General features: G+C 36.1%; 1 protein-coding gene across 1 annotated transcript in view; it reads right to left on the bottom strand.

Moving 5' to 3' along the window:
- Positions 1-8,455: 8,455 nt before the first annotated feature.
- LOC105305969 (EGF-like and EMI domain-containing protein 1) overlaps positions 8,456-18,092 on the bottom strand; it is a 453,542-nt gene continuing 443,905 nt past the window's right edge. The window contains 4 exon segments of the mRNA XM_011380831.1: positions 8,456-8,601; positions 11,639-11,773; positions 13,204-13,332; positions 16,593-16,724. Of these exon segments, the coding sequence (XP_011379133.1) occupies positions 8,456-8,601; positions 11,639-11,773; positions 13,204-13,332; positions 16,593-16,724 (542 nt within the window).

Genomic DNA, 18,092 nt, shown 5'->3' with positions numbered 1-18,092 from the left:
AGAGGAGGTCGTGGGCCCCCTTCAATGGGTATGTGCTGAAAATGACAGCTAATTTGAATATTACCTTTTTGAAAACCGAAGAAGAGAAATATCCTGAAGACCAGATGCACAACTCCCTAACTTAGTGCCTTTATGTCACTGTACCATGCCACCCTTCTGTCCCCACAGACGATGAACATATGAACTCATTGGTAATGACATACCCATCAGTCCTCAACCATATCCCTATTTAAAACTGGATTTTCACAATAGCTTTTTGAAAGACCTGTCACTTTTTCAGTGTCGCCTCTCTGTTGCGCTTCTCAGTGGGAGCTGACATTTTGCTGATACTTCATCAGGCTGGACTGCCTGCTGAGAGCCAGATTGGTAAGGGATATGCATCTCACTGCTGGAAAGGAGGGAAGATGTATTATTTAAATACAATATATTTTACAGCAACTTTAAAAATCAGATTTAGGATTGTTTCAGAGAGGTTGGAAACATATTATTGCATCTCACTTCTTCGAATTTGAAGATAGTTAGAACTTTTAATTGTTCTAATAGATTTTTATTTAATTTGTTTTATTTTTATTTTTATTTGTTTTACATGTACTCATTTTTTCTGCCTTATGTAACGGATTTCTTTTTGACAATGGTGTGTCATAAAGGAAATGCCAGCCCTGACTTATGTTAGGTGTGTTACAGGTAGTTGAGAAACAACTTAGAGGTTGTTTAAGGGAACAAATGGTTAACCTAGATCCAAGCCAATACTCCAACCACATGAATTCTGGAGAAAAGTAGTGAGGAGGCTGTATCTACACATAAAGCAATCCAACATTTTTTGTTTTTTGAATTTTGAATCATTTCAGTCAAAAAACTGATTTTCGTTTTAAAAATAAAATAGACTCATTTTATATCACTTTGGCTACTGTAGATAAACTCAACTGATATGAAGTAATAGAAAAATAAAAATAAATAAAAACAAATAGACTAAATAGAGAAATTTTGGTTGGCTGGAACTATTTCTTGATTAATTTAATTCAACCGAAAAGGTCAAACCAGTTATCTGTTTAGAAACAGTAAAATAAAATGAACACCTGAAAAGTAACCATTTCTTAATACCAAAAGAGAAAGTAAAATTAAGAAACCATTTTGTGTGTGCAGACTATATTATTTGCCAGCTAGCGGTATACCAAAGCTGTTACTAACAGCTCGAGAAAGCCAATTGTTAAATTTTCGGAAATTTTTGCAAGCCAATTGACATTACATTGGTTGCCTGAAGTCAACATGGTGGGAGTATTACAGTGTGGAAATTGGCAAATGCTACAAACCAGGGTTTTTATATTTTAGAGAACCAGTTGATAAACGTTTACCTGATTACCTCTACAGAAGGTTTACACCTGTGTTCAGCATGGTTTTCATATTGTTTAATAATGTTTAATCATCATCATTTCATTATGATTCATCATTCATGATGTTTGATTATATGATATTTAAAGCATAAACTGTATTTGAAATTAGTATCTCCCTTCTAGTGTCTTCTTCTTCATTCTCTCTTATTCTCTTTCCTTCAGTAGTGGAGAAGCCTCTTTTGTAAATGCTCATTAAAAATATGGCAAAATTCAGAAGAGTAATAACAAAATGACTGAGGGATAGTGAATGGAATTTCTGAAGAGAAGGAAATGAAGTGTTCAGAGGAAGCATTATAGCCATATCTTATTTGCTCTTCCCTTTGCTGTGCTTGCAGATAATGCTTTTTTTTTTTTACAAATTGAAGGTTTGTGCAACCCTGTGTCAAGCAAATCTATGATGCCATTTTCCAATGGGCTCAGATGATCAACATTTTTTAACAATAAAGTATTTTTAAATTAAGGTATGCATATATTTTTAGACATAATACTGTTGCACACTTAATAGACTACAATACAGTGTAAATATAACTTTTATATGCACTGGGAAACCAAAAAAATTTGTGTGATTTGCTTTATTGAGAATTTTGCTTTATTGCAGTGGTCTGGAACCAGCCAACGTATGCTTGTACAATGTTCTTCTAGGGCTTTTAAAAAAAGAATTTTAGTGGTGCTGCTAAGCAAGGCTCAATATCCACATATGTGAAACAAAAGAACACAGTCTTAAAAGTTCAATTAGATTGAAAGAAAACATCTTCACTATTTAGGAACAGTTAAGTCCACCTGACAATATGTTAAGAACAGACAACTATCTTACTTGGATATTTAGTCAATGATTGATCTGGAGATGATTTATTATCCTCCCTGAGTGTTAAGAAAGAAAATCAGAAAGACAAAATATACAAAGGGAAAAAGTTTTTCACCCATAGTCCAACCATTTAGAGATGGCCACTCTTAACAACTGCTGTCCTTTCTACTACAATTTTCCACATGTACACATGGGGACATGTTCTTACAAATTTGGATCATTCCTTATACACATCATTTAATGCCAATTTCAATTCTCCTGACATTACACATTCTTCCAAAACATGAATCTTAATCATTTCGGAATGGTCCACTGATGTGTTATAGAATTTGTTTAATCATTTTCCCTCTGGTGGATATTTAGGTTGTTTCTATTTTGTAATTGACTATTATAAATAATGCTGGGATAAAGAATAAGCTGGAACTAACTCGCAAATTGTTTGGTAAAATGCCTGATATATAAGGCTAAACTGCCCTTCTCAGAGATTGTAATTCTTACCGAGGGTATGACGGTATCTATGAAGCCACCGATGCCCACTCCCAACACTGTTTAGAGAATGGAAAGAACTACAACCTATATAACCCAGAGTTTTCTAACACAGTGAAATAAAACCCTTTAAAAAAATAATTATTTTCTCCAAGTATTTGTATTTATAACTTCTAAAAATTAGAATTTATATAAAGCCAATATCTTTAGAAATAGCTTTTTGTCTCTTTTGCCTCTTAAACATATGACCTTGTATCCTATAAGTATTTTTTACAGTTTGTTATGCAGAGTAACTGGGTTTTAAAATTCTGTAAGCACCATAAAAGAATATTTAGAGAAATGTATGCTTCTCTTCAAACACAAGCCCCTTTTTAAATGCCACACATTCTTTGTGGTATATGCATGAAGCATTTTTAATGAGTCCTATCCTTTGGTTCCATTCATTTTACTAAATATCTTATTATGATGATTATATAATTGTGTTTGTGTCTGTGTGTAAAATCAGATAATACCATATAACACAAACATTGAACTGGGCTAGGAGTCAGGGAAAATTTTTGCCTATTCAGTTTAATGCATTATGTCATGTATCAGGTTGTCAACAAAAAATTAGGACACTCATCAAAAATCTCTCAGGACTATCATGATTCATTCTCCTGGGGTTTGAAATCATTCTAGGATTTGAAATCCCAGAGAGATGTAACATAATTATTTAATTAATATTTTAAAGAATGATCACTTTATCTTCCTCTTCACTTGTTTTTCAATAGCCTATTTATGTCACCTTGACAATTGGAACAGTGTAAACTTTGTCACTATCTGCTTAATAATTATTCCATTAAAGTTGAGTTAGACAAAAGAAAATGTCACTTCACTGTGGAAATAGCAACTAACTACCTTTTGAATATGTAAATTCTTACCTTTAAGCTTTTTTTTTTTTTTTAAAGCAAACAAGTAGGTTAGGAATAGCCAACTGCTGCACCAGCACACTTTTATAACTGTTTGAAATGCTTGTCAACAGTGCCAGAATGACAATCCTAAAGTAAAAACTACCTAGTTACATCCAGAAAAATCTCAGGCAAAGACCTTGTCCTATCACTTTTGCTTGAGGCTTATTCTTAGGGGCAGTAATGCATTTCCCAAATGATCAGATGATTAACTAAGTGCTAAACACTATCCCGGTGTTACATTTTATGTTTGCATTTAAGTTTCTGGTTTTGCTTGCTTGCTGGTTTATACAAAGTACTAAGCACTGAAAGCTAATTCAGACTACTATTCGCACCTCATAAAATCATAGACCATCACAAACAACAGACTTTTGCTGACATATATTAGACACATTTGAAATAGCAATGTAAAACTAATATTGTAATAACTATGCGAGGTGTCAGAGGGGTACTAGACTTACTGGGGTGATCACTTCGTGAGTTATATAAACATCTATTCACTATGCTGTACTCCTGAAACTAAGGTAATATTGTATGTCAATTGTAATTGAATTTTTTTTTTAATTGTTTTAAAAAAATGCCATCATTACTATCCAGCCCACAGCTTTCCTCAAGTTCTCCAGTTGCTCTGACCCACTGTGGAGAGAGCAGAGAAGGTAATCCAAGCAGAGTTAAGAGAGGTTAGGTAAGAATCACAAGCAGAAAAGGAGATAGCAGGGGAGTTGTTTTACTGGCTTTTTGAAGCAGATCCACTTTAACTTTTTATCATTCTATAATCTGCTCCCACTCAGATAAGGATGATAAGCAAATTCTTTAGACTGCCTTTCAGTATGACTTTAAGTACTTTGGTAGATTGGTTCCAAAGATGGCTGAAACCTATCTCCCAGCTTGCAGGTCTTTTGCAATGAGATATTGCTACTCGTCTCATTAGGAGGTAGAATCTCTTTCTCTTCCTCTTGAATCTAGCTGGCTTTAACCAATGGAATGTGGCAGAAGTGATGATGTGTGGCTTCTGAAGCTAAGCTTTTTGACACAGCAGCCATGAGTGACACCAGGTGAGACCAGTAGGAGAACTATCTCATCAACCCATAGGATTAAAAGAAATAATAAATCATTGTTTTACAACAATAGATAATTGAAAGATGTACCCTAAAATAATGTCTCATAGAGCAGTTAGAAAAAAAAGCATTTATAAAGCTAACAACTTTATTGACTTCATTGGTTATCTTGTCTAAGTTAATGACTTACATGTGGTACAGGCTTTTCCTGTGTAACCAGAAGGACAGTCACAGTTTCCAGTTTTTTTGTTGCATTGACCTCCATTCTCACAGGGGCCAGAGGAGAACTGGCACTCTTGTCCTCAGAGGCCATCGGGGCAAGCTTGTAAAATAAAAAAGGAGAAAGAAAGGAGCTTGTAATAAATTGCAAGATGGCCCCAGATTTCTGATGTTGCCTAAGTGAGTTGGGAAAGTGTGCATGTGTGTGCTTATGTGTGTGAGTGCATATGTGTACCACTGAGCTACAAAGAAAGAAATATTTGAGTAGCCTCCAAGGATTTATAGTACTTCCAAAAATATTCCCTGAAGAAATCAACATAATGCTATATCCTGTCACTTTGGAAATACAGATACAGAGGTTGGCTTTTTGCTGAAAATGTGGTTTTTCAGGCAGTAACAATGGAAGCAATTTAGATATATGCCTTTGGAGGCAGTTGCACGCAACAAAACCTGAAAATGAGATGTAATTCGTAAAGGAAGCTTAGGAGGCACGGTGCTTGGGAAGCTGTCCCCAAATGGTTGCTTGAATTCTGTTCTTCTAGTCTTTGCTTCTTTTGTAAGCCAGAATAATCACCCGAGAGGTTTGTAATTTGTGTATTTTATAAGACCACATGATGTACAAAGTGGAGAAAGAGGAAATGTGGGCTGCTTTGTTGAATGCCCTTTGAACTGGAAAAGCATAGCTGATGCTGCAGGGACCACTGAGGGCTCAGTTAGAGGTTTCAGCATATGTCCTACCATGGAAACCACTGGAATTAGAAATCCGGTCGCAAGTATTCTTTTAACACAGAGAAAACAGTGAAACTTTCCTAAACCTACGACAATTGCAAAAAGTAACATAGAACCAATTTGAGCTTAGAAGTATCTTCTTGTCCTGGGCAGTTTCGATGAATAACAGAATTACTAAATTTTCTAGGATGTCTGTACCATTCTTGGCTATTATCTGTTGATCACTCACTCTGTGCCAAGAGCTTTACATAAATTAGCTCACATTTTCATAAAAATTACTATACGACATAAGCAACATTATCTCCATTTTACTTAAGAAACTGAGGATTGGAGAGGTTAAGTGACTTACTCTGGATCACACAGCTAATAAGAACAAAGTCAGGATTCGAACCCAGATCTTCTGGCCTCTAAAACTGGTGCTCTCAGGCATTACAGCAAACTCATGCTGTAATACTAAATGCTCAGCACCTTTCATGTCAATTAACCTGCTTATAGACACCCAACAGAGTTCAAAATGTGTTCATCCAAAGTGGAACTAACGAACAAACAAAAAAATCTGTCCTTATTATGATGACACGAGGGTTGAATAGGCTTCCTCAGATAAACTCAAGGAGCTTGCTGGGCCAGCGACCTCCCCATTCAGAGGTCTGCCTGCAGCTGGGGTCCAAAATACCCTAGACTACTAACTAATCAAAACAAAAACATTGGCTGTTTCCACCCCAACTCTTTCTCTTTTTTGATATTTCACAGATTAGTGTAAAAACCAGCTCTTTTGCTCTTAAAAGTCATTGCTGATGGGCTAAATAAGTCCTGGGGCTGATTGTGGAGAGCACTGTTCATTAGTGCCATTGAAACAATTTGCAGTCTTTAATTAACTATTCATCTGCAATCTAGACACAGGTCTAGAGTCAAGAGTTTTAAAAATACGTCTGGCTCTAGGAGCACTTGGGCTACTTCACTCTTTTTAAAAAGAAAAAGAAAAACAGGCCTGATTTTCATCATGCACAACTGTTGGAGAGCTCTTTTTGCCTTGATTTTAGCTGCCAATCATGGTGATTCCATTCACCCACTCCGCTCTGATTCATAATTTCATTTTGTGGTTAGACAAAAATATCAGAATTGGACAAAGTTATCTGATTGAAAAATAATATGTTTTCCAGAGATTATGGTGACCTCTCTATTTTACTGATTTACATATACTTTCAACTCATTTTCCTTCACAGTGGGAATCTCAGAAGCATTTTCCAATATAGTATATTCAGTAGCTGCTTCAAGAAAATGTTATCAGAATAAATTAAATTTAGTCAGGTGTGTTTATATGGTATTGTCTCCTCATGCAATGACTTCCAGAGCATCACTTCTCTAGTGGGGATATAAATAAGGGCTGACCTAGCCTTAAAAATCAGTTAAAGCAGGAGGTTTAGAGATTGGCATGAGCCCTGCTCTTATACCATATAAAATACATTCATGTAATGTCAGGCTTCTGTTTCCCCAAGTTCTTTACCCCGTTACCTAGAAAGTCATAATCCCTAAATAGCCCTCTCTCCATGATTTCTAGATGAACATTCTGCCCAGACTCCAGTTCCACAGCCACGGAACGACCTGGACGACTCTTACTCCCTTGCAGTCAGCTCTAACAAGCCCTGCAGACACTGAAGATGACAATGCCAGGAGCAGGGTGTAGCACACGAGAGACAAAGACAACCCTCAAACCCAGAGCCGGTCACTGTGAGCAGACCCCACAGCATGACGACTGCCTTTCAAATCTATCAAATCCTCCGATTGTAAACAAGATCGCCCTTTGGACCACTGCAATGGCAAAGAGTTCACTTGCTATTAGTGATGATAATTTTATTTGTTATATGTTCAGGCTTGCTATATATTAAAGAGAAAAATGCTGTGATAATTTCTCCTGAATAAGATAGTAACAAGTGCTTGATTCAAACAGAATACATAACATGAGAAAAATATGTAAAGACTAAAATGAAAGATTTTCATTTATTATGTTAAGAACGTATTTATTGAGCAACTCCTATAAATCAGGATTATTCTAGGATTTGGGGATACTTTGCTGAACAAAATGAATGGATCTCCTTCTTCCATGGGGCTTAGCTTCTAGCAGGAAGGACAGGCAAAAATATTAGACATTATAATAATTAGAGTATATGGTATGTTAGAAGATGATGTGCACTTTAGGAAAAAAAGGAAAGGTCAACAAGACTCAGAAGTTAAAATTTTCAGTAGGGCGGTAATGACAAGGTTCAGTGAAAAGGTGGAATGAGTAACATATACATAGCTATATATGTTACTTATAATTGGAATTATGCTATAAACTTTTATATTTATATATTTATAAAAATGTTTATATAATATTTAGAAATTTGAAAAAGGACCACATTAATAATTATATTTAAAATTTCCAATTTTACCAGGGTTAGAATCTTCAAATTGTATTTGTTTGAATGATCTGTCTTTAGATATAAAAAAAATGATTTTTTAACTCTCAGAACTAGCAGTCCCCTTGGTTGAGTCATTCAGCTCAAATAAGTGACTAGCCAGCTTTAATCTTCTTAGGATAAGTCTCTGCAATGTGATCTTTCTTCCCTTGCTCTAAGCTAGCAAGGGGACAGCCAACAGCAGAGGCTGAGATGACAAGGTTAAATAACTTTATTGCCCTGTGTCTCAGTTTCCTCACCTGCAAATAGGGGATTAATAAAGCTTACCCATCTCCTGAGGACACTGGTGGATTAAATAATTAATGATCATATGGTGCTGAACAAAGGCTGAACATTGTTATTAGAAAAGAAAGAAAATTTATCATCAGATTGTACCTTTCTGGCATCTGTTGCCTTGGTAACCAGATTTGCAGGTGCAACTGCCATTTTTGGCGCTGCATTCCAGGGTGTTCTCCTCCACACACTGACATTCTGAAGAGCAGCCAGCCCCGTAGGCCCCCTTGGGACAGTCTGCAAGCAGATTGAGGCAAAAACGGTCACCTAAAAACCATGCTTTTTTTTTTTTTTTTCTTCACATTGTTAGTGCACAGGCATGTAGTTCTGCAGGGCCTGATTATGGGAAAAACAAGAGGATCATTCTGACTGCCAAAAAAAAAAAAAAAAAAAGGAAAACAAATGTCTTTCAAATCAGGCAATTCATTTGTTTTTTGGCAAGTGGATGTGAAGAGTGAAGCCTGAACTACTTAAAAGGCTTTGGTGCTTCCGGGGGAGAGAAATTGCTTCTCAATGTGCTCCGTTGGTGCCTATAGTTAATATTCTCCAAGGACTGTGAAGGCCTGCCAGGCCCCATATTCATCCTGACACAGCATGGAGATGATGGACAAGCATTGATGGGAAGGCTCACCATTGTTTTCCTTCCTTTTCATTACATGGTAATCGGAAATAATTTTACATCACGTAGATAACACACAACTTTCATCGTGACAGCGGCATTATCTTGGCCACATCTTTGGCAAACAGTGCTTGCCTTTCCTTCATTATTTTCCCCCATGTCGTTGAGTTTTAGGGATGATAGTCACATAGGAATTCTAACCTGAAAAAGCCCCACCTTTGCATTCGGGAAAACCTACCCTTAGTTCTCTCTTTGAGGAGTTACTTACGGTAATTCAATTCCCTTTCTGAAATATACCTTCGATAATTTTTTTCTCCCCCTTACAGATGTCCAAGGGACTTATCAAATGAAAGATCCTTCAAGTGCCCTCCAGGCTCAAGGTAATTGTATTTATTATATGCTCACTTAGGCTTTGCTAAGAAAGCTGCTTTTAGAGAACAAAATAAGCCATTTGATTTTCTGGTGAATGGAATTATTAACATCTGCTAATATTTGCTATTATTAGCAGAGATAATTTAAAGTGGTGGTTACAATGGCACCATGTAAGGGGATGCATGTCCTTGCCAGCCATAGACAGAGTTATCCTTAAAGTAGAACAGAATTATGAACAGGCTCCTATTCACTGTTGATATCCTATTTGGATGATAAATTATATTATCCCTTGTTCATCTTTCCTATGGCTGCCAAGTTTTGAGTCCTTTCTCAGATCCACCAAGTTCCAAGATCTCTCAGAGACACTATCTTTCTTGATGTAGGCCTCTACTTGCTCATTCCGGAACATTCGTTTTCCTGGATTGACTTCTATGTCCTTACTCTTTCTCATTCAGCATGTAGGATAGTAGTTCAGGGGACAATTCAGGCACAACAGAAAACTTAAATGTGGCAACTGGGTATATTAAAAACACATAACCTTAGAACTATGCTTAGAAGGAAAAAGGGAAAGTGGCAGCAACTTCTTTTGTCAATCCACTGTCTGCTCGGGGTTTGCTGTGCATTGAAATAGGTCCTCCAAAAATTCAGAAGTCCTTACCCTAATGGCTCAGAATGTGCCCTTATTTGGAAATCATGTCACTGCCAACGTAATTAGTTAAAATGAGGTCATACTGGAATAGGATGGGCCTCTACTCAGATATATGACTGGTGTCCTTATAAAAGGGAAATTTGGACACAAAGGCACTCACAAAAGGAGAATGCCATTGTGAAGATTAGAGTTAGGCTATTACAAGCCAAAAACTATCAGAGGCTAGGAGAGAGGCCTGGAACGGATCTTTCCCTAGTGCTCTTAGAGACAGCATGGCCTGCTAACACCTTTATTCCAAAATTCTAGCCTCCAGAACAGTGAGGCTTTAGATTTCTGTTATGTAAGGCACTCAGCTGCAGCACTTTATTACAACAGCAAACTCAAGCTTCTCAGGGCCAGGCAAATGACTTTAATAAATAAAGCCTCAAGCCTAGCAATAAGAGTCCTGAAGAACTGTAATGTGTATGTTTTTTCTAGAGATGGTCATATTCAAAATGCTAGCCACCATCGCCACCATCTGCTATTTAAATATTTGACTAGATGAGTCATGATTTAAATGTTTTTTGCCAAAACATCTGGTATTGCTTGTAAAATATTCAAGTTATTACTAAAAAATGGAGTGTATCTTGTTACTTTAGAGGAACAATAATAGAAATGATGCTGTCTTTGTTCCTAGGTGAGCTTTCTTCTCTTGGCCTGTTCCAGGAGGTATGTGATGTTCTGGAACACACCATCTGCACCTGCATTGTTCGCATTTATCCGTGCCTTCTCCTCTTCTCTCCTATTTTGCTTATGCAAGCCTAACCTCTCCTCATTACCCAGGTCCAACTTTCCATGATGCCTTCACCAGATCTCTTTTTGGAGTATTCACAATATACTCTGTGTTTTCTAAAGGCATACCTTTTATAAATTAGACAAGATCCAAGGACATTTGACTAAAAATACAATATAAAACTCTAAAAGGTGTCTGCTGCTAAGAAGTGGGTCATGATATTACTGAGGTTCACTCAGGAAGGATTTTCAGAGGAGGGCAGATGGAATAGATAGAAGAGCAGGATAGAGATTGTTTCAGGCTCAAGAGTGCTTACACACAGCTTTAAGATGGAATGGTGGGCATCCAGAGATATCCCATTGGGAGAAATCCTAAAAGTTACTGATTGATGGGCTGAAGAATGTACTGGTGATTATGTTTTCTAATATCTTTTGCAAAATGTGACTGATAGTCAAAATGCAAAATGAATAGCCTGCTTTAGAAATTTTAAGGAACGATATTGCTATGCAATAAAATTCAGATAAAAAAACACTTGTTCTAGGTCTTTGATATTCAAGTCCCATAAAGTGTAAAATCTCCTTTTAAATGAACTATTAACAATCCTCTCTCAATAGTTAAGGTAAATGCCAACTAGAAAAAAGTGTAAAGAATTCAGAAATTTTTTTCTTTCATTCATCAAAATCTAGATTCTATAACGTAAAGAGACTAAATAAAAACTAGCACATAGATCATATATGTTTATATGTAATATAACTATAAAATATATTATGTTTTTTTACTCTCTTTCTTTTTCTAACATATTTTTGGTACTTTTCCGAGCCTCCTTGCTTCACAGAGAGCAAATCTAGTGCTTGTGACTTACTCAGATGACAAAACCTCCCATAGCGCCCTGGTTCACACACATAGGCGCCATACACTCTGTGGCAATGGCCAGTGTTACAATTGGCACAGTTACATTTCCTTTTGCAGTTCTTCCCAAAGAATCCTTTTGGGCATCCTAAGGGGTGGAAGGACAAACAAAGCAAATATTAACCCACATGCAAAACTTGCCAGAGCTGTTGTTATATGCAATGTGGAGCATGCAAAAGGTAAGGTGTTTCCGATCTGACTGGACTGAGGCAAGAGAGATCTTTTAAAAACCACAAATAAGATTTTATATCTTCTGTCTAAAATTCTACAAGGACTTGCCATTGCTGCCAGGTTAAACCTCCAAACTTAAGATTCACAAGTTTCTGCACTGGCTGACCTAACGTGGTGCTAATATCCCCTTGATTGACTTTCGCTCCACCAACTGACCTTCTTCTGGTTCTTGTAATGCACCTTACTCTTACCCACTTTACAGTCTGGCAACATGTAACTCCCTCAGTCTGGAATGCTCTTCCCTCACACTTTCCCTGTCTCATATCTCTTCATTTTGCAGGCTTCTGCTTAAGCATCACTTCTCTAAAAGTTAGTTTGGGTCACATAGTCTGCATTTTCCTCATAATCTGACTGCCAAGCACACATTAATATTCAATTAGTAATACCTGCCGACATTTATAACCTTTGTCTGCTTTGAACAATACTGAAAGATCCACATAAAAGGACTAAGGATTGATTGATTGATTTTGTTACCATATCATAATGCCTGGCACAGTGCCTTGCAAACACTTAATATGCATGTTTTGAATAAATGAATAAATATTGTTCAGGGGAATAAATAACTAAGATGCCAGTAGGAGCCTTCCTGCACCTCTCAGAGAGTGAAGTAATCCTGGTTTCCATCTCCCAAGGTCCATGAACTATAAGAATCTAATAAACTCCCCTTGATGGTTGGCAATCCCCAGGGACTTAGATCTTCATTGACTCTCTGCCTTCAGCTTCGGGGCCTGTACAAGCAATTTCTTTTTTATACTTTATCAACCTGTGCAAAAAAATGTGGCCCTTTCACTGGTTTCCATGAAAAATCCATGCACAGCACTCATTGGCATTTTGTGAGTTTTTCATCCATCGTTTTCCTCTTTTCCTTTCTCTCTTCTTTCCTTTTCCTCTCTGATTTTCATCTCTATTCCTTCCTAGTTTTCCCAAGGAGCTCCATTTTTCTTCATTGCATTATGCAGAGCAAATAAATTCTCTATAGCTCCTGTATCCAAATGGGCACGTACAAATTCGACTTTTTGCTCAACAGAAGTAAAGGCTTTTTCTGTACCAGGATTCACCCTACTTAGATCACAGTTGGAGATTTAAGTACCATTTATTTTGCTCTATTATATATGTTATCAGTCAAAGCAATTGTACTCTTGTATATACATTGACACAGCCTTTAACTTCTTCAGGAAAAAGGCTACCTTAAAAAATACAGATGCAACTTTCATTTAGTTTATTTCCCAGTAGAAACCTCAAGACTTTAAATCGTTGTCTCATGTGACCAGCACCAGGCATTCCTACCGTGTTCACAGGTTTTCCCATGCACCCCCAGGGGACACTGGCACTGCCCAGTCAGAGGATCACAGGTGCCTCCATTCTGACAATCACAGATGATTCCGCACTCTTTCCCACTGGTCTCTGGGGAATAAGCTATGAAGAAAATGAAGAATTTGAACAAGCAATATAACATATTTATTGCGATACAAATGGAGAAAAAAATATCATGTCTTCTTATTAGAATAGATACAGAGTAATTAAAATCTCTTTAATTTGCAGACCCAGGAAGTGTCTCTGATATGCCTCTAGTTTGGATGGTATAATCATTACTGGGGGATTCTTGATATAGCTCGTTAAAATGATGACTGAGGTACTGCTAAGAAGGTTTATATGCAAAATTTACCTTGCTCCATAAACTCTAAATTTCACATTTTCAAAGTTTCGAGAACTTTGCTGTAATAACCTTAATGAGAAACTGCACCTTCTATTTTGAAAAATGTAAGGAAATGTAGAAAAAAAGTGGCATGTATTTTCAACCAGGAATGGAGGTGATTAAGACTGTCTTGAGGGTCCTAAGGTATTTTCATTGTCAAAGAATGATGAAGTCAAGCAAACTGTTTTGTTGGTTTTGGGGGAAGTGTTTCGTATTCCAATAAAAAATAAGTTGGGAAAAATGTCCATAACTTTATTTTAATTTTAACTTGGTTAAATATAGCTATTTAGAAAATTTCAGTGAGCATTTTAATTGACATTTTATCATAATAGGCTAAATATTATATCACCTTCTCTACCCAGCCACCCACACCATTCCAGATGCTAATATGGAAACTTGGCTTTTATTCACTTTTTTCTTTACTTTCAAGCCCAAGGCTACTATGAAAAGGAAAGGCGAGGGAAAGAGGAAAACAAAAGGAATGAGAGAAAAAAAAACCAAAAACTGACAACCAACTTCGGTTTATTTTGAAAAATATACCTGAAAAATAAAGCTAAAAAAGTTTAAATAGCTTGCACACTATCTAGGCAAACCAACACTATTATCTGGCACTCCCCCACAAAGCAGAATAAGATATCATACAGTGCAAGAATTTGCTAAATACTTCATTAGCATCAAACAACAATTATGGAGAATCAAACTGAAGACAAACATGCCCCAAACCTTAGCTGGATGATTCCAAGGAGTTATGAATCCTTCCCTCCATATATAACCCATTCATTTGTCATATGAAAATCCTCCATTATCTTCCCTTTCTATTGAATACAGTCTCACAGTAAGAAATGATATAGCCAATATAAAATCTCAAAATAAATGGAGTTCTAAAATATGTTATTAAAATTAATATGTGGTAATTTTAAAATTGTTTTATTATAATTACTTGGAAAAATTCCTAAGTTAGCAAAACAGATATTTTCAACATAGATCAATAAAGATATTGAGCTAGAAGACCTACTCAGCGGGAAAACTAACTTTTCAGATCTCTGCAGAAAGTTTTTTTTTTTTTTTTTTACTTTCTCTTGCATTTAAATATGGGTGATGAATGATTGGTCACTTCCATTTATTGCAGCTTATATAGAATTTTAAGAAATGTTTTCACCCTTCTTTTTTGTTAAAGAATTAGTGAGTTTTTTTTCCAATTTCCATTGTTTTGTTTTCATTTTTGTAAAAAAAGAAAAAAAGAAAAAAAAGACATAAAGGAAATGCAAAAAAAGATATAATCTTCTGCTTTCAGGGCCAGATTCTCCTGCACAGGGCTATCTGAACACTTAAAAGGTCCTCAAGGTTCTCTAAACCCAAAGAAGGGGTCATCTTATTTTCATTTTATCAACAAGTTTATTCTCAATGTTTCTATATTAATTTTGTATCAGACATGTTTTATTCTGATGTATTTGAGATAGATTTTTAGTTTCATTTCTCATGCTGCCATGTTAGAAATCAAGGTTTTGGAAGTTGCATATTCACCAACAAAACTTATAAATATTTACTTCCTAATAAGAGTACAATAACATGTATTTGATCCAAATTTTATATAGTTTCAGGTCAATGTTAAGTTGCAAGTCAATATAGCTGGTTGCTTCAATACTCCATTTTCTTCATTTGTTCATTCATGTACTAAGTGCCTCCAGTTTGGAGAAACATGAAAAGGAGCTGGCCAATGAGTTTTCAGTCTAGTAAGGCAGACAAACAGGGACATAGCCGACTCTAATCGAATGTGGAGAGGGAGAAAGTGACTTTAAATCCACTGAAATACAAGTAGTTGTGGTTAGACGTGGGCCATCAAGAAAAAACTTCATACAAAAGTGGCAATAGACAAAGATGGCTGTTTAGCAAAAGGCGCAAAGATGAAAAGAGCAAAGCAATAAATAGCGAGTGGTTTAGTTTGCTGGAAACGATAAGCTGGGCAAAGAGTTGTGATTAAGATAAAAAGCAAAAAGGATTTATGAAGACCTTATCTTAGATGGTTGCCAGCCAGTAGATCAGAAGTGTATGCTTTATGTATCAGGAAATGGGACATCCAAAGTGTTTTGAGCAGCAGAGAAACATGACCAGAGGGGTGCTTGAGGATGATCCTCAATACCCGAACTAGTAAACTTGGTTAAACCACTTCACTATGTTATGATCCAAGTTTTATATCTATCTCATCAGAAACAGTATTTGTGCTCTTTCTTCTTATATGAAGGAGGGTCAAAAAAAATTTGCTCATACCGTCTTCCAAGCTAATCATAAAGACTAAGAAAACTCTGTTATTAAAAATTTTGTAAGGTAAATTTAAAAAGAGAAAGAGGAAACAAAAATAGTTAATATAATTTTTTTATTACTTGGCAGTTTTAGTACCTGCAAGTATATCTCCATTTAAAATATAAAGGAAAAATTTAGTAGAGGTATCAGTTTTTAAATCTTTGATATTTTCTCATGAGAGACATAAAAAAACTTAAAAGTATCATTGGCTGTACTAACATATTTTGAAAAGAAGAAGAGAAGAAAACACGAACAGAAAAAAGCAGCAGTCTGGCAATCCCATTAATTGCAGTTTGTAGCACAGCTCCTTTCTCTTTTTCTTTTCTTGGGAACAGCTTGCCAGGGCCTAATGATTTATTTAAATGATGGGATTTTGATAGGCCTAGAATATTAGGATACTTTATTAACTTTTATGTTCCATGGATAAACGAGAAACAGCACATCAAGTATCCTAGGGAACACAAAATCTACCCCCTTTTTTTTCACATGTTTATTCTAAAACCTCAGTGCTTTATAGACATTCTTTACATGCAACAAATAAATTGGTTTCTTACCCATGTCAATTCCTTACCTTGCTAAAACTTTTTAGGGAGAACAAGCATAAAGGAGAACTCATCACCAGTTGTTTACAAGTCGTAGAGGAGAACTTATCATCACGATTCTTCACAGTATCACTTACTTTCATTACAAAGAATGCCACCCCAACCAGCTGGGCAGGAGCACCCACTCTTTCCTTCCTGGCACCTGCCTCCATTTATGCAGTCCACACAACTCAAACTGCAATCATGTCCAAAGGTGTGATCTAAACAGACTGTAATATGATACCATTTTAGTTAGTTCATACTGTTCACATCACCAAAAATGAAGAACACTTGATTTCACACACACGCACACACACACACACACACACACAGAATGATTCCTGAGCATATTTCTTAAAGAGTCCCAGAAAAATACACGAACAAGAAGATATGTTTTATAAACTCTATAAAATAGTTTATCTTTTCCAATGATAATATCGAAATATAGAACCTAAAGAATATTTAGAATATTTAAGAAAGTAAAATAATCAATGTTACTGACACTTGCTTTTCCTCCCAGACTTTTTATGGAAAGATTTCCCACCCTCATCCCCAAGTAAACCTTTTCATTGAGATTTAGTATACATGCAGAGAAGTGCACAAATCTCAAGTGTACGCGTTATGCTTTTTTCCATAAGGTAAATAACCCATTAAATGCCATCCAGATCAAGATATAGAATATTGCCAGCACCCCAAAAACTCAAAGGTGACTTGATGATTCTTAATCACTAGCCTCACAAATTAAGCAGTCTCCCGATTTTTATCACCACAGATTATTTTTCCTTATTTTTGAACTTTATTTAAATGGAACCATAAAGTATGTACTCTTGGTACCAAGCTTCTTTTATTCAATACAGTGTTTGTGAGACTCACCCATATCGTATGTACCCATATTGTATGTACACTAGTTTTCTTTTAATGGCTATATAGTATTCTATTACATAAATGTACCATAATGTGTTTTTTCCATTCTATTCTCTAGGGAAATTACTTTAACTGAATAAGAATGGTGATAATTGACTTCAGTTCTTTTAAAGATTACTTTATTTCAAGTTTTGCCCCTGTTTGTAACGAGGTCTTTCAGATGTCTCAATTGAAAGTCTGTTATATAGAGCAAGCCCTCTCTTTGGCAGATCCTGAGCTGCCGCTTCTACTTCCCCATCACCATGATACTGCTGATAACTGTACTTAGCTCTTTGCCCTCTTAGCAGCTGCCTTTTAGATTTCTTGGCTTCTCTGCCTACACAGCCCGTACATTAGCAAACGGCTCAAGGAGAAAGAAACAGAGATGGCCCATTTCACTTTCCTGAGTTTCTTTTCTCTCTAGATTTTGGTCACTCAAGTTCTGACTGCACTGGTAGCCCTGCACTATTTCCATTCAGATGTTGAGTAGCCAAAGTATCATGAGTTGAATTAAGAAATGTGAAAGCATTTTTGCTTTTATGCAGATGTATTTATTGATATTATTTTATGATTCACCATAGCATAAAAATGTTTCTGCCATTTTCCTGAATGCACTCTGAGCAATCATTAAGTTCTGACACTGTTAAAATACAGCAAACAGAGGGAAAAGAAAAAGAGCAGCTCTGTTTTATAAA

Source organism: Pteropus vampyrus, unplaced genomic scaffold, assembly GCF_000151845.1.
Source record: "Pteropus vampyrus isolate Shadow unplaced genomic scaffold, Pvam_2.0 Scaffold12, whole genome shotgun sequence".
NCBI lineage: Eukaryota > Metazoa > Chordata > Mammalia > Chiroptera > Pteropodidae > Pteropus > Pteropus vampyrus.
Note: the sequence above shows the minus strand (reverse complement) of the source record. Positions and strands in the feature narration are given on the sequence as shown.